Source organism: Misgurnus anguillicaudatus, chromosome 21, assembly GCF_027580225.2.
Source record: "Misgurnus anguillicaudatus chromosome 21, ASM2758022v2, whole genome shotgun sequence".
Classification (NCBI taxonomy): domain Eukaryota; kingdom Metazoa; phylum Chordata; class Actinopteri; order Cypriniformes; family Cobitidae; genus Misgurnus; species Misgurnus anguillicaudatus.
In genome coordinates, this window is record NC_073357.2 from 35008942 (window position 1) to 35032273 (window position 23332).

The 23332-nt window shown below is 37.6% G+C and overlaps 1 protein-coding gene across 50 annotated transcripts in view; it reads right to left on the reverse strand.

Moving 5' to 3' along the window:
* Positions 1–23332, reverse strand: part of madd (MAP-kinase activating death domain) — a 76560-nt gene that overhangs the window by 27565 nt on the left and 25663 nt on the right. For 10 of the 50 annotated variants that reach the window (XM_055204782.2, XM_055204871.2, XM_055204907.2 and 7 more), the window contains exons 5-17: positions 19767–20076; positions 19013–19144; positions 17683–17796; positions 17491–17571; positions 14816–14872; positions 11946–12118; positions 9504–9739; positions 9199–9358; positions 8586–8689; positions 7412–7623; positions 6937–7190; positions 6720–6859; positions 6209–6307 (exon numbers count right to left, since the gene is read on the reverse strand). In XM_055204782.2, coding sequence (XP_055060757.1) covers positions 6209–6307; positions 6720–6859; positions 6937–7190; positions 7412–7623; positions 8586–8689; positions 9199–9358; positions 9504–9739; positions 11946–12118; positions 14816–14872; positions 17491–17571; positions 17683–17796; positions 19013–19144; positions 19767–20076 — 2072 coding nt within the window. Of the gene's footprint in view, positions 1–980; positions 1041–4039; positions 4070–4293; positions 4333–6208; positions 6308–6719; positions 6860–6936; positions 7191–7411; positions 7624–8585; positions 8690–9198; positions 9359–9503; positions 9740–11945; positions 12119–14815; positions 14873–17490; positions 17572–17682; positions 17797–19012; positions 19145–19766; positions 20077–23332 lie in introns of all 50 variants that reach the window. The other 40 variants (XM_055204752.2, XM_055204585.2, XM_073859014.1 and 37 more) reach the window with 13 other exon arrangements.

Here is a 23332-nt window from a genome sequence, read left to right on the forward strand (position 1 = left end):
GCTGACAGTTAGAGAGCAACTGAAGGACTTGAGCAGTAAAGAGAGCTGCAGGAGCAGTGACGCTAGCTGGAGCAAACAAACACGCACACACGCTGGCAAAGAACAGAGTGAGAAACGTGTGGGAAAGAATGGATGAGTGAAAAACAGTCTGCTCTGCAATAAGACCAAACCAGAAAAATACATCATTCAGATTATTAATTTACCACGGTGAGTGCATGGTATTAGTAAACACACATACACACACACATATATATAAAAAGCGATAAAATGTGTGTGTCTATTCAGCCTGTGTGCATTTAGCCTACATGCGATAGGCACAACCGTGATAAGACGCTGTGTGCAACGTACAAGCACACAAACAGATGGCCGTGTTTACACACTCTCACGCTATGTGGTAGATTACATGTTAGGATGAGTCTGGAAATATCATCAGACACAATTTTACATTCCACATAATGAAACAATAAAGTCCGAAAGACCAAGTAACATCTCACATATGTTCTTCTAATAATCTGAAACACCATCGAAAATAAACATCAAATATCAAGAAGCCTGCCACGATGCAGTGATGTCATAACAGATGCACAGATACTCAAAAGATTGCTGCTTTTTATATTAAGTCAAAAAACTAACTTTGTTTTTTGCACATAATTCTCATTTTACAACTTCTTTTAATATTCCTGTTACTGTGTTGCATAGAGCTGACCGCTACACACAACATCAGAATCTACAATTTTTCCTGCATAACCACCATTGCTCTTTTGTGATATTGCTCTTCATTGCCTTGTTATTATTTTGTCAAAAGCCAAGTTCACCATGAATAAACAAAACAGCACAATCACAATGACTGACATATGTCACAGGGTGAGTATTGACTGTGAGGAATGAATGAGGAAGCAATGGTTGAACGGGATGCTGGCAGATGTAGCTGACTGGCTTTGGAGAAGCATGCAGCTCACGCAGCAAAGGGCAGAACCCACCTTCTCCGCTCCCCGGGCCGATCTCTGTTACAATCTCCATAAGAGAATTTAGCCCAAATACTGGACACAAAAGCCAGAATTAGTTAAAAGAGGGGACAGAGAAGAACACCGGCCCAGACAGAACCAGTCCAAACATCAACCCACAAGCACCGGACACATGTACATATACAACAGAGAAAACCAGCAGAGAGCATGGAAATGACAGAGAGAAAAAGAGATATAGACAGGGAAAAAGAGAGAACAGAAAAAAGTTTTAAGTGTGGTCCAAATACTATTTTTCTACCGAGCAATATAGATTTTTAGTACAGAGCTGAAGGTCAGAGAAGCTCAAAGTGCTTCAATTAACTGCAACTATGAAAAAGCAGACATCCCACTTCATTAATAACATTAAAGTGTATGCTTTAAGGGATAGTTCAACAAAAAATGACAATTCTGTCATCATTAAATCACCCTCATGTTGTTTTAAACCTGTATGAGTTTCTTTAATTCTGGTAAACACAGAAGATAATATTTTGAAAAATGATGGCAAGCACACACCCCATCGACTTCTTTAGTATTTAAAGAGTTTGGTTCCAAAACGCGATAAATGCCTTTTTTTATGAGTTACCGCCAAAATCAGTATTGTATCAGGCCAGCATTAAAAAGCAAATTCTTAATTTTACACAAAATCCAATATCCGCAGTGCTATTCTGTCATCTTTTCTCACTTTTTCCCAAAATGCAATAAACACTACTCCTCCTTCTCTGCAGAATGCAATAAATCCGCTCAACAAATCACAGCGCACCATTCCACGCATTGTAAACAACAATAGCGGTGCGTTGAATATGCACAAAATCCTAGTTTTCCTCATCTACTTTGTACTTCGTGATCAACAAACAAACAAAAACAAAATAATACTTTTGATGGCATTGTGGTGGTTTTCTGTGGCGGAGAAGAAACGTAAGCCATCAAAATCGAATAATTCATGTGAGAGGCACTCGGGAGACGGAAAAATGCCGGCTGTTGCATCAAGCTACTGTCATGCTAACACATTGACCCCAGGGGATCTTATGAAAAACTTTCCATTATTTTACTCGAAGTCAACAAAAATCGAGCAGGACCAAAACATTTTACAGCTGATCCCTTTAAAAAAGGTTCAGCGATGACGTCCCATGCATAACAGCAGCAATGACAGTGTTCTTAATATGACAAAGTAAGTGTTTTGATTAATGCCATTAATGTTTATTTTTAATCAGTGTATACGACTAGTCAACTAAATGAATATAACATGGGAAGGATGAATGCACATTTATATATTCAATAGATATGTAGCATTTTGAAAAAAAACTTTAAAATAATCAGTTTTTATAATAAATCTTTGAAAATCAAATTATGGATTTGAATTTTTTATGTTTTTATAACCTAGAGATGCTATGTGAAAGTTTGTAACAGAAAATAGTGGTTATCATCTTGTCACTTTCTTGGTATAGAAAACACATTTTTACAGGAATTAGTCAAAATGGATTTATTGCATTTTGGAACCAAACTCTTCATTTGTGTTTCTTACTATGGAAGTCAATGGGTACCATCAACTGTGTTTCACTTTTGTTTCACCAAATAAATAAACTCATACAGGTTTAAAACAACATGAGGGTGAGTAAATGATTGAATTTTAATTTTTAATAGGGTCAAAATAATGAGTTTAGCTCGCAACAGGGGCTTTTTCCCCCGGAGGGATTAAATGATTGTAAAGACATATTTAGGTGTCATTTGTTCATTGTACTAGCCGAATGGACTACTTTATTGAACTTCTATTATGAGAGCAAACTCCCTGTAGACGTGCTTAAAAATATCCTTAAAACTCCTTGAATATAATGTAATATAATATATTACATAATACAATACAATACAAAACAATTAAATAATATAATATAAATTATATAAATATATTAATTTATTATAGTTTTTCCAGGAGGTGTGGGTGGTACGCCCCCAAAAAAATAGAAATTACTTTTTGCAGTATGGGATGTCTGAAATACAGTAGTCCTACAGCGAATGCTTAACCTTTTAAGCTTTAATTGTGTATATTAGTAACTTTAGTTTGAACATACTGTAACAGATAGCCTAATAATAAACAAAGGCAACATTTTACTTTAACACCTCTAAAGTGTTTACCAAAGAGTGCTTTCAAATGTGTCAAAGATCTTTGATAAGCTTATATGCAGTTTTCACGCTCAGTGGTGGTAAAAAAAGAGAACGTCCAAAAAAACATTACCGGTCAATCTGCTAGTTGAACACAGCATGTTTTGCCACTTAAAGGCTCCTGTTGTGCTCTCTTGGTTTTCTCCTTTACCCATCTCTATAAAAGCAGCTTACTTGCAACTCAGAGTGGGTGTATGTACAAGTTAAAATCCTCAATATAGACTTATTTCAACACCCACATTACAGATACCAGAGTTCAAAGCCTTCAGTGGAAATCTACTGTACAGTACCATTGGCTTTGGTGGAAATTGCATTTCAGTACTGCTGAAGCAGATCAGATGCAATTCTCCCACTTTGGTTTATGCTCACTCATGCAGTTTAGGTGGATATTAAAATGAAAAGGATGTGAAACAGACCCCAACACAAATGGGGGAAACATACCATACGCAACACAAAGAGCAGTCAAACATCATAACATTCCATTCCTACAAAAACAATTCCCTTCTTTATAGAAATAAAAAATGTTTTAATAAGGAAACAATTGTTGTTATATATTAATTGCAGAGTCATCACAGAGTATGAACAAGAGGAGGATAGGCATATTGGATATATACGAGTACAGATATATCCTCAGAGGTTCCAAACTGCTTTCCAGGGAAATCCTATGTTGCTTTTATACCCCAAATGTATAACCCATATTATCAGTACATAAAAACTACCGTTTAGAGTTGGACCAGATTCAATACAAGATAAAACATCCCGGACTTGAGTTAGGAACCAATGCACTCTGTCTGTCACATCAGGTCAAGAGTGAAAAGGAGTTTCCCATTTTCTCAAAGGGTCTAATGGCTATGAGTTCATCACACTTTAAAACATACCAGGACTGTCTGGACTCTCATCGCCATCGTCTGAGTAATACAAATTTCATCCAAAATTATAAACAAACAGAAAATAAAGTCAGCATAAAACATGGTTGCTAGCCTGGGAAACATCTGAGCTGATAGCCTATGCCTTCATTTTCCAAAGAAAGATTATCTTTGGATTGGGAAAAAGGCATGACATTCTCCACATACAGAGTAGCAACACAGGTTAAATAACGCTTGGGTTGGGTCAGAAAAACATTCCCACAAACCTTGATCTGTGTCCTCTGTTAAATCAAAATTAAAATATTCTTTAAAAATAATAAAGAAAAAGAGAAAAGAGGTAAAAATGAAAACTAATGAGGTACTATAAGTACTGAAGATTGGACTAATTCCAGACCTACAGTATGGGCTGTACGAAACTTACTGTCCTGACTCTTTTCTCTGTGCACATGGGCCTGCATTCAAGCTAAAAGGGTGATTCTTAAGCTTTATGCTGACTACACTAAAAGTGTGACAGCTGCTTGCCACTTTAAATATTTACAAACTAATGATCAATACGTCAGTTTGAGGCTGATACTTTAACCTTGAGTAAAATGATAAATAATTTCTGCATGATCAAAACAACAGAAGACGATTTAGCTGGCCAGAAAAAAGCTGTGAAAAGTGCTGGTTTGATAGTAATAATGTTGATGACATATTACAATGATATTGTTTAAAAATGAAAATAAATAGTCTCAATTAAAATGTACAATGCTTAAAAATTTAAATGTGGTGTTTATCAACGAAAAGTGTGTCACAACACATTAAAGGGACACTCCACTTTTTTTTAAATACGCTCATCTCAGCTCCCCTACAGTTAAATATTTGCTGATCTCCGGGTCCGGCGCTAGCACCCTCAGCATAGCTCAGCACAATCCACTGAATCTAACCAGACCATTAGCATCGCGCCAAAAATAACCAAAGAGTTTCGATATTTTTCCTATTCAAAACTTGACTCTTCTGCAGTTACACTGTGCACCAAGGCCGACAGAAAATTAAAAGTTGTGATTTTCTAGGCAGATATGGCTAGGAACTATACTCTCTTAGTATCTTACAATAGCAGGGGACTATATTCAGGCACTGCGTAATATTATTGCGCCTCCTGCAGCCATGTTACAGCAGCAACGTCCTTTATTATTACGCCAGAATAAAAGTTCCTAGCCATATCTGCCTAGAAAATCGCAACTTTTAATTTTCCGTCGGTCCTATTACACGACGCAACTACAAAAGAGTCAAGTTTTCAATAGGAAAAATATTGAAACTCTTGGGTTATTTTTGAGCGTGATGCTAATGGTCTAATCAGATTCAATGGATTGTGCTAAGCTATGCTAAAAGTGTTATTTTTTTAAGTGGAGTGTCCCTTTAGGCTCACATCAAGATTATATAATAGGAAAGATCAGGACGCCTTCTTACTTTACAAGCATCAAGGTTCTTTAAACCATTGATTTTTATTAATCTTTTTTAAAACACAGAAAAAAATATACGTATAGGGGATATATCATGAAAATCTGACTTTTTCATGTTTAAGTGCTATAATTTGGTCCCCAGTGCTTCTATAAACTTAGAAAATGTGTGAAAGATCAATCCAGTAACTTAGTTTTGGTAAACCATTCTCTGCAAGCATGTAAAATTTGTCTCCCCTTGTGATGTCAGAAGGGGATAATACCACCTTTTAATCTGCACTATCCAACCATGACACTGCCATTTAGTGCAGAGATCAGCTCATTTGCATTTAAAGAGACACACCCAAAGCTGCACATTTTTGCTCACATCTACAATGTGTCAATTTTAGCATACTATAATAAATTATCTAAATGGCATTTTGAACTAGAACTTCACATACGTATTCTGGGGAGAGCAAAGATTTATTCTACATCTTAAAAAAATCTTGTGAAATGTCCCCTTTAATATCCACTCATGTGAGATTAATGGATATAGTGTAAGAAAGCCTGTCTGACTAGAGTAAATCAAGCATTAGCTTATCAACAGCAGAAAGAGGGAATGAAAAAGATTTAAGGCTTATGAGAGCGAGAGATAAAGCAGGAGAGACAGAGACTGGAGAAAGGGATAATGAAGAGACAGAAGACGAGCAGATGGGTAGATGAGAAGGATGATAGCATGAATAGATTGGAGGGATGCGTTTACCTTTGAGGCTGGGGAAGGGTGTATTCTTCTCTCGGGCTTTATTGGGCAGAGCCAGACTAGAGAGACTAAAGCTGGTGCCGTGGTTTTTATACAGGTTACCTGTACACATAAGGAATTATTTAAGAAAGTAAAAAATGTAAGCAAATGAACAGCAAAACTTTGGCAGCCCCAGCATGAGCTAAAGTATAAGAGACTGAATGAAGGTTATGTATGTTAAGCTAGATGCTACATTCAAAAAACAACTAAAAACTCATCTTATCAAAATATACTTGACAAATTGATACTGATTGTAGATACAACTCTTCTAATCTTAAAAAAAATTATCTAACTCTCTTTCTCTCTCAACAGGTATAGTTTTGAATTTGTGAAAAATTTGTAACTCGGTATAAGCACCTCTTGTATTATTGACTCCCTATGACAAATTGCTTGATTGTTTTCTTATCTTTGTAAGTGGCTTTGGATAAAAGCGTCTGCTAAATGCCCAAATGTAAATGTAAATGTAGCCACTCACTGGCAAAGTTCATGAGCCCCCCGAAACCATCGTTGCTGTTGTTGGAAATGGTGGAGTTTGGAGAGCTATTTCTGGAATCTCCTTCTCCATCAGATTCCCCTGGAAGCTTCAGACTGTTGGGTCTCAACGGCCGAGATGGTCTAAACACACATGTACAGTTCAGAGAGATGTTGTTGTGTGTTGCAGGTAAGACTTTAAGTATCTACTGAACACATACTTGTTGCCATTAAGATTCTGGTTGAATCGTGGTGTGTAGCTTTCCTCCTGCTCTTCTGTTTCAGCTTCATCCTCTGTAGGAAAGCCATACTGGGGCTCAAAATAAGGATTATCATACTCTTGCTTCTTACTGGCTGGATCCACAGGGACCGGCTCGGGTACGGGTCTTGTAAAAGATGGCACATCCAATCTTGGAGCAGAGTTCGGGAGAGCAACGCTACTTGGCGCCTCGATCTCAACGGGTTCTTTCTGCTCCTGCACAAATAAAAACACTTTGTGTAAGTTAAAGCATCACAATGTATGATGATTTAGAGCCTTTCCACACAGAACCTGAAGAAACCACGCGCCATTTGATTACATCTTACACATTTCTACGGAGGGGAAAAAAAGATCGGTTTAAAGAACAAAAAAATATTTTAATGGAAGCACTGGGTTTGTGTGGATGTGGCCTTACTCTAGATACATTTAACACTTACTGTACTCACATGGTTAACTCCCTGAATGACTGTACTGGGGCTGGAACTGGCTGTGGTGCTGGAGCTGGACCGGAGCGGCTGGCCATCTGAGGCCTCTGGGGGGCACTCTGGATCTGGGTCTTGTTCTAAACTTTCTTCTTTGAACTCTTGGAAGTCATGGATCTCTACCTCATTTGCATCCCCAAGTGCAGCATGAGTCAGAGGGTCAACATCTAAAGAGAGATCGAGAAAAATAACAATTACATTAATGCACAAGGCATTCGCTTTAATCCAAAGAGACTCAAAGTGCATTCAAGCTACTGTATACATTTCATTAGTATGTATGTTCCATGAGATTCGAACCTACAACCTGTGGCGATAATATGGCAATTCTCTAAAGCTGAGCTACAGGAAAACCAACATGTGAACTGTTGTCAAACATTTAACAGCTAACTTTTTCTAGGACACTGACAAGATACATCATTTATGACACAACACTTCAGTGCCAGTAGAGACATTTCCATCTTTTCATTTTACTGTTATATGGTAAGGGTTGCTGTAACTTATCTTCTGAAAGAGTACAGCATCTCCAGATCCAAAAACAGGTTAATACTCTATACTCAATTATTATTCTGAATCCGACCTGAAAGTCTTTGATAAAAACACACTGACTTTTTATGAAACGTTTAAAAAATGTTCCCATTCAAAATTGATAGAAAATAAAGAATGAAGCTAGAATAAATGAAAGGGCTAAAAATGAGTAAACAAGTATTACAAAATATTCTGGGGGTTAAAAAAACTTAACGAAATGCTGGTAGTAATAGTAGTTACTCCAACTTCTAATGCTAAATCCCTTGGAACAGTATGTAAGAAATTTATATCAATTAATCATAAAATGGCCCTGATATGTCAATAGACATTAAGAAATAATTTTCATTTCAAATACTTATATCACTGACAACAGTGGTCTGGCCAGGATATTGTCATTTAAAAAGTGCAGTTGCAGCCCTCAACTGATGTTTATGTTGTCATTTTGTGTATTGGCCACCAGTTGTGTGATTGCAGTACCAGCTTTAGCCACAAGTTTTGTGATTGCAATACCAGTACTACATACTGTTCCTTTAAAGTTTAAAGTTTAATATATTTATCTTTGAATCCATGGCTAAATATATGAAACTTAAATGGAGAGACTAACTTGGTGTGTCCCCCTGAATGTCTCCTTTGATCATCTCATTCACAAAGTCTCCAAGAGACGAGTAGGAAGAGCTGGAGTCATCATATCCATCACTGTCACTCCCACTAAAACAGCAAATAACAGAAACCAAAAACTTAAGGAAGCCAAACGTGATGTCAAATAAATCAAAATACCATATAGATAATTTATTATAGCATGTTAAAATTCACTTTTTAGGTATGTGCCATTTTTGGGTGTGTCCTTTTAAATGCAAATAAGCTCATGTCTGCACTAAATGGCAGTGCCGTGGATGGATAGTGTAGATTAAGGGGTGGTATTATCCCCTTCTGACATCACAAGATGACCTAATTTTTCACATGCTTGCAGAGAATGGTTTACCAAAACTTGTTCTATTTCACATTTTCTAGGTTAAAAGAAGCACTGGGGACCCCACTTATAGCACTTAAACATGAAAAAAGTATTTGAATTTCAAGATATGTCCCCTTTAAGGTTAATTTTTATTTTTTACAAAATAACTTTACAGAATATTTTGTACAAAATATTTGGTGAAAAGAACCCATGCATAAGTTAGATTGTTTATAAAAAACAAGTGTGAAAGGATGTTGGCTTTAACCTGTCATCTGTAGGATCTGAATCATTGGCCTCATCCTGCAGTGGTCCACTAAGTGCCTCTGCCAGATGCGAGTTTCCATCATACACGCGATAGAATACTGGCTGTAACTGGTGAGCATACCACTTAGGCTTATCGCCGATTAGAGATGGGTCATACACATCTGACAAACAAATCACATAGTATAATTAATACATAATGTTTAATAATCCCACAGAAAATGACTGAAGCTGTACGATAAACACAAGCTGCTCTTTGAACTACTGTGTGCAGCACAAACAATGAGTGAGTGTGTGTATCTCTCTCACTGTTATGAATCCTTTGAAATGCCAGGTTAGTGGGGTTAAGAGCCCATTCTCCATAGTACTCCACTGCCTGCGTGTGAGAGAGCTTCTCTGTGAATCCATTTCTCCGTGGCCGTGAGGCCAGGAAAGATGTGGCCTGGAACGCCACCACGGGACGGGGGAAGAGACGGAGTGTGCGGGTGTGCATCTGGAACCCTTGTAGCACATTTGGAGAGTTGAAGAACCTCACCATTGCCACTCTACAGAAAAATAAATGCATTTTAGACAACTATGATTTAGTTTATGGGTCAATTTTACAAAATCGCTACTGAGAATACAGTAAAACTTTTATATTGTAAAGCAGGGGTCTCAAGGGGTCGCAGAGTTATTTTAACATAAAAAACACAATATTTCTGTAAGTGTATTATGTAAATTCCATTATATATTATAATACTAAAAATATAAACTGTGCTTTTTATATACATTATTATAACAGTAAGCACATTGTAAAAAATTCTTTGCTGCCTTAATTTTTTTGTTGTTGAATCAACTCAAATTCACAAATCATTTCGACTTACTTTTATTTATCTTGACTACAGATGAGCTGCTATAACTACAGATGAGTTGTTATAACTTATAAAATATGGTTGAAAAAGTCAACTTCATTTTATAAGTTGTAGCAATTCATCTGTTGTCAAGATAAACAACAGTAAGTTTTACGATTAAAACCTTGCACTAAACTAACAAATTAAATTTCTGAATACATTTATGAACCATACAAAAAATTTTGCCACCAGGTAGTGTTTCTTTTTTATTTATTTAGGATTATGTCCCATCTCTGTAAAAATTAATGTGTGTAACTGCAAGCTACATAATGATATATTGGATATAGATGGTTTCAGCAGTAACAACATAAACTAGCTTTCGTGGTCATCACGTAACTTCCGGTAAACTCCGCTAAAAATAAATAAAAACAAAGTACTTTTAAAGTGGTTTATTTATAGACGGTTTCAGCAGTAACAACATAAACAAGGGGCTGTCGTGGTCCGCACGTAACTTCTGGCAAACTCAGCTAAGAATAAATAACAACAAAGTTATTTAAACATAGTTTATTTATATAACAAGCAAAAAAACAACACATAGATTACCTAGGACAGTGGTTCTCAAACTTTTTCAGTGTGCGGCCCCCCTTTTGTATGGCGCATTTTTTCGCGGCCCCCCCAAAGAAAATTTATGACAAGAAACTGTTTGAAAACTCAACTTTTGATTAAACAAAACATATTAAATGATACGAAGTAGTGGTGTTGGTTAGTAGTCTTAATTTTTTTTTAGGTTTATTTGCACAGAATTCATGAGAAATGATTTTATTTGATAAAATGTCATAAAACTGCGGCCCCCCCGGCACCATCTCGCGGCCCCCCTGGCACCATCTCGCGGCCCCCCTGGGGGCCCCGGACCCCAGTTTGAGAACCACTGACCTAGGACATCAAAACAGTTGTTATTTTCGACGAGGCATTTGTTCAAGAGATCAGTTTAGTAACTAGTCAGACCATTAAAAAAATGAAACCGGAAGTAAAGTTTGGATCCAGACGTGTATCGCGTCAGTGAACGTGCGTCCGATGAAACCGTCTATATAAGCAAGCAAGCAAAATAAACAACACATAGATTACCTTGGAAAGCAAAACATTTATTATTTTCGACAAGGTATTTGTTTAAGAGTTTAACAACTAGTCAGACCAATAACAGAAACCGAAAGTAAAGTTCTGGCCAGATGCGCAACAGCCTGACCGCACGTGCGTCCGATAAAATGGTCTATACTTCATTATATACTCATATTAAGATCAGTGAGCTGCATACATACTTTTATCTTTTGCATGTTTGTCCTCATATTTCCTCTTTTCCTGAGCACCTGATAGCTCTTTTTCTCATCCATAGATTAATTTACGTTGCATTACAACCCCGCTTTCCCTCCCTATGAGGTGTCGTCATTGGAAGTTGTGACTTGGTGTGAACTAACCCCATGCAGGTATTCTCTAAGTGACAGCTGAGTAACCCCACAGAGTAACAGCTCTTCTCTGGATGAATACTCCAAAGACCCAATCAGATTAATTAATCACATTGTGACAATGAAATGATTGACACAAAGTGCAGATGAGCAATTCAAATCAGATCACGCATTCCGTTATCCTCACATCACGGAGAACGTGGCCCAATTTGAAACTAAGTCATTAAAAATCTTTCTGCTGGCCGGAAAATATATTATTTTTGACAGTAGCGGTGTGCCACAGATGGCCCGCGGGCAGGGAGTTTGAGACCACTGCTGTACATAGTGTCCAATTTGTAGCATGTTAAAACGTGGTAATACCATAATACTTGTTTTGTAAGAGTACAATGGCTTTAAAGAAAGTCAAGTAGATTTACTCGGCACTCAACCAAATCATACAATGACAAGAAGAAAACGTATACCTTGTGGCAACGTCCACAGAGTCCACGTCATTGCCGTAGATGAGTGGGTTAAACTCAGTGGAGGAGGGAGAAGCTTTGTCACGGCCAGGGGGCATCAGGGACAGCTCCTGCCCCTCTTGAAACTTCTCCAGATTCAGAATGGGCTGAGTGTTCAGGCTCATGCTAGCCAGAGCCTTGAGAGAGAGAGAGAGAGAGAGAGAGAGAGAGAGAGAGAGAGAGAGAGAGAGAAAGAGAGAGAGAGAGAGAGAGAGGTGGAAGAGGGAAACGGATACAGGGAGATAAATGAATGAGTAAATCCTGACAGGGAAGACTGACAGAAGAGTACCATCGCTTCAGGCACTGATGTCTCTCACTGAAAAACCTTGTCTGATCAGGGCCGGATTCACAAAACATTCTTAAAAAGAAAATTCTTCTTAACTCCAATTTAAGAAGAAAGTTAAGAATATTGCATTCTCAAAGAAACTTCCTAAGAAAGTTCTTACTTTTTTTCTAAATGATGTTCTTAAGAAAAACTTAGAAGAATTCAGATTCTGAAACACAATTTACTTATCTCTATAGCGCTGTTTCTATGAAGTCCCTCCTACAGAAATACGAAACGAGTTCTGATTGTGTAGTTTGTTTAGTGTGTTATTATTCGACAGCAACTTAGCTTAGCAGAGCCGTCTGAGCCCAAGCTGGCGACTGACATATTCCTGTGGGCGGGGTTTAGTGAAACTCTTATATTGACGTCACTCAATCGGTTAGTAGAGGGCTGTAGTCCAAACCAACCGTTCGCTGTTGGCTATGAAAGGCAAATTCTGTTAAAGAAAATATATCACCTGACAGTGAACTTTGAGCTTTATCATTTTGCAGATATTATTTATGCTCTAACAGCAACATTACACACTAACAAAAGTTTGAAAAATGGGATCAGGAAGAATGTGACCTTTAAATCTGAAAAGGTAAGATGTTAAATTTGATACGTTGATTGACACAATGTGTTGTCAGAAATCGCAATTTTGACTGTTTACTTCCCAAAGTTTAGTTTATTAATGAGGAATTAAAGCAACACCGAAGAGTTTTTTTTACCTTAAAATAATGTTTCCAAAAAAGTTTCAGTCGTTCATCCACTCAAAACAGGGTGAACGGCACTTTCACATTCGCTTTCAGCCCTCTATCGGCCAAAACCGCATTAAAGAAGTTTCCAACCGTCGGGTCGCGGTCCTGTAGTCCGAGTGAAAACTACAAAAACTTGCTTTACGGCAGACCTACAATCCAATCAGAGGCAGCTATGCTGCAGTAGGCTAAATTATTTACGACAGTGGTATTAGACAATTCCGCTTCTAACCTGTAGGGGGAGCAAAGAGCAAAAACTCTTTAGTGTTGCTTTAAATACTCATATTAATACTCTATTTTAACATGCTTACTTCATCAATTGCATTAAACTCAAATACGTATTACAGTGATTACTAGCTAACATTTCAATTCCTCAATATAAATATAAAATTTGTTGTGAAATTACTAATGTTACAAGCTCTACTCGAACCTGCTCTGCACGGGAGTTGATCCAGCAATCGGTTTGTCGTGCGAGTCGAGCGCTCTAACAAGGCACCGTTTGCGGAATGATGTTTACTTGCTGCACCGCTGCCATACACTACCTGTCCTCTGTCACACTAGCACATATATTTTTCTAACAATTTTTTTATATACATCCTAATATGATCGCGAGGTAATATAAAATATGAATCGACTGATAAGTGTAATTAATATCAATATCAAAGCTTGTCGTTTTTTAAAGAACATTTTAATATTTTTCTTAAGTAAATGTTTGAGAATTACAGTTAAGAACATTCTTACGAACTTCTTATCATGTACCCTAAGAATGTTCTTATTTGATGACTTAAGAATGTTTTCGTGAATCTGGCCCCAGGACTGTATCTCGTGTCTAAATGCCGAAAGTGAAACTAAACATATTGTCTATGGCGTAGATTTAGATTAATGGTAAGAACAGGGGCGTAGAAACATCTAAACAGTTGGTGCGGACACATTATAAACCTTATTAGCTTAAATATCAACTCATTAATAATAATAATGCGACATAACAGTTCAGCAGCCCTGCAGACTATCATCTATTATGTGTTTATTCAGTTCACTGAAACGGCAGATGTTTATAATTTGTCTATAAATCACTGCTGTACTTAGGCTGCTGCAATTACGTTTATTGCATTACTATATATACTTATTTTTTATTGTCATAAAGCGGTCAGGACTAATGAAATCTTTTAAAGTGGGTCGCCCCTCTGTAACAATGGTTTGCTACACCCCTATGCTTCACGCATTTATAAAGGTATGAAAACGTGAAAGACTTCTGCCTGAAACGACAGTTCTGCATTAAAGATTTCAATAGACAGAGAGTTAGAGGGGAAGGGTGCGGTCATCACATTGAGCCATTAACAAAGCACTCTGGGAAATCTGCCATTGCTCACTCAATGCCTCTCAGACTCTGCGCTTACCACACTATTTGGCCAGCACACTTACCAAACCAACATCATCCACTCCATGTACTTGATTTTTGTCCCTTGGACTAATGAGCGTAACGTAAGTGCGAAGTTGCATTCAAACATGCTCAAGCCAAACATACTGAAGTGCTTTTGTATGATCTCCATGACACAGAGAAACAGAGCCATGAGGTGGAGAAAGTTACACAAATGTGAGCATGTTTAGAAGAATGTTTACTGAGATGGTGAGGAGTACCTTTGAGTCTTAAATATTTGTTAAATACTGCACGTCTAGGGCTGCATGTCTAAGTGTTGTGGTGTATGACTGATGAAGGGGAATTATTTTCCGTGCAAACGCAACATGACACATTCAAAGAGCAAAGATCAGTAAACCTTGGTATCGGAGGCGAAGATCTGCTTTTGGGTGATCACAGTCAACCTTACCAGACACTGAAGAGCACAAAAAACATGGAGGTAATGTCACATGACCACATGTCACTCAGAAGGAAATCATGTGACCAAAGTGAGTGGATACAACTGAAGGGAAGAGAGAAGCTTAAGAGAAAGACGAAGGTAATATGCATCCAAAGTTGTGAATTTGACAGTATGAGTAAACAAATCAATTTAAAAAGACAGATCGTCAGTCATTAACAGCGGATTATGAAATGAAAGCAGATCTCACATACAAGTTTTATGGGAGGTGAATTGTGTGCTCTACATAATCTCTAGCCACTTAAAGTGACACTTTGTAGTTTTTCAACCTTTATAATATATTTTCAAGACCCTTGTGATGGTACATCGACTTAAAATAGGTTGAATGACATGTCTACCGTAGCCTGACGGGGTCTGTATCGCTTTTACTCATACTTTTAAACTTGGGGTTTCTGGTAGTAACCTGAGCACAAAAAATGAACTACAAAATTCGACTGCTTTACTGCATACGTCACTTCCTCCACTTCCTCAAATGAGAGCGCAACTATTTATTTTTTCTGATGTTTTTGTCACGGCCGAAGCAGCAACTAAGAAAAAGCCTAAGGTTTTGTCGGAGGAGAGTAGAAAGAGAAAACGGGAAAGTGACAGAATAAAAGAAAGGACAAGGATCAATATTGAGCCAGCGTTCGCTCGCTGGCGTGAACTAAAGGAGGAGGAGGGGTTTCTGACCGATGCGGACTTGGCCATCATGCTTTTGGACTAGTAAGTAATGTTATATTGCTTGCATATATAAGTCCTGTCTGGCCCCCAAAACTTTTTTTTACATGAATTTTGCTGGAGGCTACTTGGGCAATGTAGAGAATGACTTCTATTCTGTGGCGTCGTGGTAGTGTCACGGACCTACCACATGGGCGACCCGGGTTCGAGTTCTCTTTAAAGGGACAATAAGTAGGATTTACCCCCATCTAGTGGTAAAATTGTATTTTGCATTCAAACGAATACTGCTATCTAGCGCCTCGCTTTTCCAATTGCGTGTTGCAATTACGGTAGCCGTTATGTAATCACTAATATCCTTGTGCGTTTCAGTTGGTTCACGTGTTCCGAATAAAAACGCGTTGTGGAAACGCGTTGGTAGGCTAGTGCTTTTTGTCCCTCACTGCTATTATAGTTTATCAATACGGCAGAACAACACGGAAGCCTCCTTGGGCTTACCTGTTCAATGTAAGTAAAGAGAAGAAATTCTAAGCTTACAAAGAAAAGTCAGATCACTGGCAGAGGTCATTTGACACCAACAAGAACATATTTATGAATAAAGACGTTGATTTTGATTAATAAAACATTTAAAATCCTACTTACTGTCCCTTTCAGGCAATTTTTTTATATATAAACTTTAAACTAGGGATAGTGCACACAAAAATGAAAATTACAAACCTGCATAAATGTCTTTGTTTTGCTGAACACAAAGGAAGATATTTGTAATCAAGCAGGAAACAGGAGCACCATTGGCTTCCACATAGTAGGAAAGAAAAACACTATGAACGTCAATGGAGCTCAAAAATGGTTAAGTTACAAACATTGCTCAAAATATCTTACTTTGTACTTTGTGTTTCAGAGATTTTTATGAAATTTCAACCTTTTTTAATACATGAGTCAGGAATTAAAAAGAAACAGAGTCCGTTGTGATTTCATGTTCACTTTAAGGACCTAACATAAAAATCCCCTTAAAAAAATCAATTCCAACTGCACTGAATAAGAATGAGAAACCTATGGGCGGATTTCCATATAAACTCAATGAATTGTTAAATCACTGCATGTTTTCATAAACGTCTTTATGAATCGTGATGAGATTTAATCTAAACCAGGTTTCAAGATTCAGGACTGAATGATGGTGAGTCATATGGCGAATGAAGATTCGTGACTCATGATGATTCAGTGTATTGAGTATTTTGGCTTGAGTGATTACAATGACAGCATGATAATTATGCGTAATGCACAAAATGGCAAAGTTGGATGAGAAATTTTGCTGCAAAACACAAAACAACAGGTAGTGAAAAGCTGTTAAATGCGTCTAAAGACAAACAGTATTTGTCAGTAAAACTAATGACAATACAGTGAAAATAGTTTACTGCACATCTTGATGTTAATGGGTTTGGATTAAGCTCAGAGAGGCTCAGAATCAGGTCATAAGCTCTAGATTAGGGTCTGTGTGGGTTTATAAAGGGTACAGCGAGAGAATTAGAACCATGACGGAGTCTAAAAGTGGGGAAACTCAAAACTTATATTACCTCCAAGAGCTGTAAATAAAAAAATGGGGAGAATATACAGTCATTACAATACATAATAAATCACCTAAAATATTATTAACATTGTAAATGGTCAGATAATGTCTCTTAGGCTTTAAATGAGAATGATCTATCATTGCCGAATGTCTTTGCATTAGCTAGGTTCCGCTTGGCTTGGTTCTTCTTATTTAAATGCAGTATTATAAATAGGCATGTTTGCAGCAGCTGTTAGATAACAGCAGTGTAATTATTATGCATGAGCTTTACAGGCCATTCTCTAATCACCTCTGTTTCACAGTTCAAACGGCCTCTAAACAGCAGCAGACTGGAGATGATTATATCCGCCTAATTTACCTGTTTCAAGTGTTTCTTCAGCTCGGAGGCCTCAGGTTCGGGCAGAGGAGGGAGAATTTCTGCATTGGTAGGAGTGATGACCTACAGGGACATTATTATAGCATTCACTTAAGATCACTACCAGATGGCAACATGAATTAGTAAATACAGAATCACTGTCTTTGTGTAGTTGGTGAGATTCTCATGACATACCTTGTTGCAATCCAGATCCACCAACCAAACATCATCGGGCATCTTAAAGTCCGCCTTGTAGAGAAAGAAACTGGCAGGGACGCCAATAACATACGGAGTGGGCGCTAGCAAAAGCTAGAATGAGAGAAAGTTTTCTCGTTTTATATAGGGGTAATGTAGCATATGGGTCATTCTACAAAAAAGGTGGAAATGCTTGTCCCTTGCTTTTGCAGACCCCTTAATCGTTTAATTTGACCCAATAATCCCATAATGATATATATTTAATAAATATAGACTGCCCTTAAAATGATGAGAGAGTTTATTTATTAATTTAATTTTCTTTTTTTCCTTTTTTAAATTTTTTTTTTTTAAATGTCTGGTCCTGAAAATTGCCCTGTCCCTTTGATCATACATGGAAGTTGAACTGTGTACATATTATTTAAAACCATGTTTTTTATAAAACAAATCTAATTTACACTTACCTTTAACCCTGTATGAATTTACTACAACACTGAAATGGTAAAAAATACTCTATTAATATGAATAATATCAAATAAATAGTTGCCCCCCAAATTTATGTCATTGGTGTTCCCCTACCCAAAGCATTTTTATTTTGAAACAACGCATCAGCTCTTTGAAGTTTTTCTTGGGACAAGAGGTCAGTGGAAGAAGTGCAGTGGAGGAAGGCAAAAGGTTTGTGTGATGTTTACCTTATTTGTCTAAAATATCATGATATATCTAAGAATTTTGAGATAAGATTTTTTGGATGTCATTAGTGTTACTCTTTTTTATAGCTGGGAATGTTAAGATCTTTACATGAAAATACATTATACTGAGTAAGTATGTGATTGTTACATATCTGATGAAATAGCACATGGCTAATGGCAGCCATTTTGTTAAAATTTTCGTTTTCTTCTGTAAATTGTCATTGGTGTTACCGTCATTGGTGTTACGTCTCTAATGAGTACTTCCTAAGCACTATTCCTTTAACTTGACCAACATAAAAGCATACAAACAAAACAAGATGGAAAAAATTTTAAGTTTATATGTTTTATCATATTCATTATCTATTATCATATTCTCATTTTGTCAGGTTTTGAAGATACAACGTCATGGATTTTTTTATTAAAATGTATTAAAAATATAAACATAGATTAAGCTCCCCGTTTTGCAGATTCATAGATTTGACAAGTTAATTAATGCTATTATAGAAGTTTTGGGTATGTTGAAAGAAGTTTATTTAAGCAGATTTCCATCACCCGAATTCCACCTTTTCTGTAGAATGACCCATGTACTGTACAAAATATGTTTTTAATGATTTACAGTAACTATTTAGCAAATGTTGCATTACCTGTTCTGCAGAGGCCATGCAGGTGGGCAACAGTGGAATGACAGGAAACATATACTCAAGGGGATAAATCATGGACACAAATGCCATGACACTCATAGACAGAGCATTGTAATCCCGGGACTGCAGTACCACCTGGAGACAGTAGAGGGTGTACGTAAGTGTCCTACAGTACCAGTGTTACCCATGACTGTAGCTCTGTTTAAAAGCATTTGACCTAAAAACAGCTATTAACCCTTAAGCGTGCGTGACAGAGCAATGGTGTATACTTTAAAAACTGCCAAATAACATTATTGCTTCCTATCAAGTGTGCAACTGTCCATTAGGCTCAATAAAACAGCATTAACTAATTTGACTACAGTACTAAGTATTATTCACTGTAATGCATTCCAATTTGTGCAGTAATGTCAAAATAAACACAAGACTTGAAGTGTATGCTGTATGTGATAAATCAAGTGCCAGATTATAGGCAGACTTTAGGAAAGAGAATTATTAAACAGTCCAAGTTGAGTCATACAGTACACACCAACAGCTACTGCACAATATAGACACAGTAGGATGTTTGTTTATAACAAGCGACTATGATAACATGACGCATTACAAAGATGGTTCTATTAAAATGTACTGTGGTCCTTTATAAAGTACATTTGAGTACTGTGTAAATATTATGCTAATCACTCATGTATATGCCATCTGATAGGGTCTCTGTCCCATGGTACCGCCACAATTCTGGTTCTGTTCTCCTGGACATCCATACCTTGTGCTCCAGGAGAATGCAGGCCAGGACTTGCAGACAAGCATCAACCCCAAGCAGCTCCAGAGGCAGGTGGAGAGGAAAGTCTACGATGCTAAATCGAGAGGGGTCAGGAAGGGCAAAGGTCAGCGCTGGCTGCAAGTCATGAGGGAGGACTTCTACATCAACGCGTCGCTGACCGGCAACGGGCACCGGGGAGTGCAGCAGCCGATACATCCATGACTCAATCTCCCTCAGGTCTTGTAAAACAAGACTGCCCTTCTCTTTTTCCTCGACAGAGAGGGCGCCGGTAAACACACGCCACATTGTGTCCCTGCAACGGAGAATTACACATATACATATTATGCTTTAAATAAAAGTTTTGTGCAGAGAGGTTAGTTAGTGAATACTAAATGCACTAATTACATTAAAGGACAATAATTTCAAATAAGGATGTTATGAGCCTTGTGGATGCAGACCCCTGACTACTTCACACACACCTTGGCCTTATATGAAAGCATATAAAGCAAACTTATCACTGATGTGAAATATGAAGACATTATATTTTGTCTCAACAATACTGAAATATGTAAAATGCATTCAACAACACATGTGACAATTCATACCTGAAATGTATAAACTGTATTCATTAACTGCTTTAAAATTTATCAAGTGCATTTAGGTTTCCTTTTGACGTAAGAAGAGACAGAAATAGCACAAAACACTGGCAGCTGGCATCTACTGTTGAGGATTAAACTACTAATCACATTAAGTAAAATAATGGTGACCAGGGGCACATTTCAAAAGCTCAACAAGCAGTAGATTATACCCAGACATACACTCAGTGTTTTTTTTCCGCGTTCGTTAACCCAGCTCGTCAATGTCACTTTTCACGTGGCCGTCCAATCACAGTGGAGAAGGGGCAGGACAAATATCACAACGACCAACCGGTGCACCGTTCAATGACCAATAAACAAAGCAGAAGTATCATATTTTCATACCTGAAAAAAGTGGCAAGCGCCCACAGTCGGCATCTGCCTGGCGTTATCAGATGCGTTTAAATGCTTTGGTGTACACGCCCCCTAAATGTACCGTAGTAGCTGGAGTTTTATAGTTTTATCTGTATTTTAACCTAATGGTTAGAGAGTCAGTCTTGTAACCTGAAAAATGCAGAATCGAGTCCAACTATAGGTTACCATACAGTACATTGGTCATTACGTCACTTTCACTTCTGAAATGAGAGACATCAGAAAATTATCAGAGTGACATAAGCCAGGTAGCATATTATAATTTAAAGGCTTATTTTTACCTGGCATTTGAAAATAGCACATTTTAGTGATGCAATGGCAATACCGCAACACTGTGAAACCGTGGTATTTTTGCTAAAGGTTATCATACTGCCATAATCTTATACCGGCCCATGCCTAGTTACCACCAGCTGAGAGTAGCTCATATTTAAACAACACTTGAATTCAACTCATAAGAGCTCAAATATACAAGCACCGTTTTTTCCACTAAAGATCCAGACAGAGCAGACTGGGGTTGTGTGGGAAGAACAGAGATGTAGCAGTAAAGTCATAACTGCTTCATCTGAAAACTCCCACCGCTACAGCTGCTCTCCGAGAACATTCAGTGGTCTCAATCTGTCATCCAGCCTGTCTCCACCAGCACCACTCACTCCTGCTATCCATCTTACCATTTTTGTCATCTCTCTCCCTGTGTCTCATTCCATCTTGTCTTCATCTCTTTCCTTCTAGCGTCAATTTAAGGTGTCAAAACCACTGAGACGTCTTAATTAACCTGTTTGAGTTTCTACATAGTTTCACTGCTCCATATTAAAACAGACCTATTTGGGGTCACAGATGCTAATAAAGATGATCTTCATTCTCTATCCAAGCACAGTTCTGAATCAGTATGACGCTATTTTAGTATGACACATGGTGCCTTTCACCATTACACGGTTGCCCGAGTCGTGTCTGCTGCAAACCCGCCACATGGGAAAAGCCAAGGTCACTGCTGTACCGAGAGAACATGCTGACTGAGTCACAACAGACATTTAAAAAGACCTTTACAGATTTTTCCTTTTTTTCAGAGTAATTTCTAGTAATAGATGAGCCTAGGTAAGGTGTATTCTTAGCTACGATGCAAAGTGAGGTGACTCACTGCTTGTACGGCAAAACGACGGCAGTAGAAGAAAATACGGTTACACTGACAAGAAAATTCTTGGCGGATACCAAATTAAATGAAACATTTAGCCGAAGGCCGAATACCGGAGATGTTTTTTTTTTCATTTTCCCAATTATTTTACCATTTTTTTCATCATTGCGCAAGTTACATTTTTAGAATGTGCTTTTTACTATATTTATTTTACATTATTAGATATTATTGGTAGAGACGCACCGGCAATAATCTGTATTTTTCACACTATCGGAAGATAGTTTAAAAACGGCCGATAGTCATGGCCGATATATCCTGTCAATCAAACGAGAACAGGAAAATGCAATGAATTTAAGCTCTGTGTTTAGAAAACGTAAAGAAACATCAAAAGTTTATTGTTTAATATTAATGGTTATATGAATGCATAACATTCAGAAAATTTAATCTTCAGAATTTAGTTAATACAAGTTTTAGTAACCATCAAACGGCATTAGTATTGGCAGATATCAATCTGAATAATCGGCTACTGGTATCGGTGGGCCTTTTTACACTTGGTCACAAGTCACTATCTGACTTGTTAAACCGTTTACATTCGGACACATAAATCCATCTTGGCAAAACGGATTTTCTATCCTTGCAACAAAGGGCAAATTCACTTTTCATTACTCTGCATTTAGAACCTTGCAACAGAACGCTTGTGCAACAAGAGACAGGCAAAATATATCTGCAATGAATGTGAAATTGTCAGTGAACTACGGCTTTGTGTAGTAAATGCCGCTCCATCTAAAAGCAGGTGATGTCGATTTACCACTAATCAAGAAACTGGCTTTACTGACGAGATGCGCATGACAATCCCTAATACAATAGCTACAAATGCCTAAATTCTTGCCTGGCTGCCAAACCTCTCTTCACACAGCAGTGATCCATGCTCGCCGTCTCCCCTCGTCTTTAGGAAACTGCAACATTTTTATATTCGACAAGGTATTTGTTCCAGAGATCAGTTTTGCCACTAGCCAGACGATAAAAAACACAGACTGGAAGTTACCTTTGAACCAGGCACGTAACCATGGCATTGTGCATGCATTTAAGGGGGTCGCACACCGGATGTGCAGCTCGGCGCCGTTCGAAAAAAATTGAACACATTGTTCTCTATGAGTATACCAGGGCTCCAGACTGCCACCAAATGGTGGCATTTTGCCACCAAAATTTGAGAGTGTGCCACTGAAATTTTACATCCAGTCACAGTTGTGCGACCAGTAAATTATATCTTTTTTTTACATGTTAAACATGGAATTTTAAAATACGATACACTTGTCAAAGACAATATTAGCCTCAAGCATAAAGTATGCCGTGGCATGCTAATAATTGAAAAGGCATGTATGGTATATTTTTAATTATACCATACTTTTTAAAGGGGACAGAGAATGAAAAAA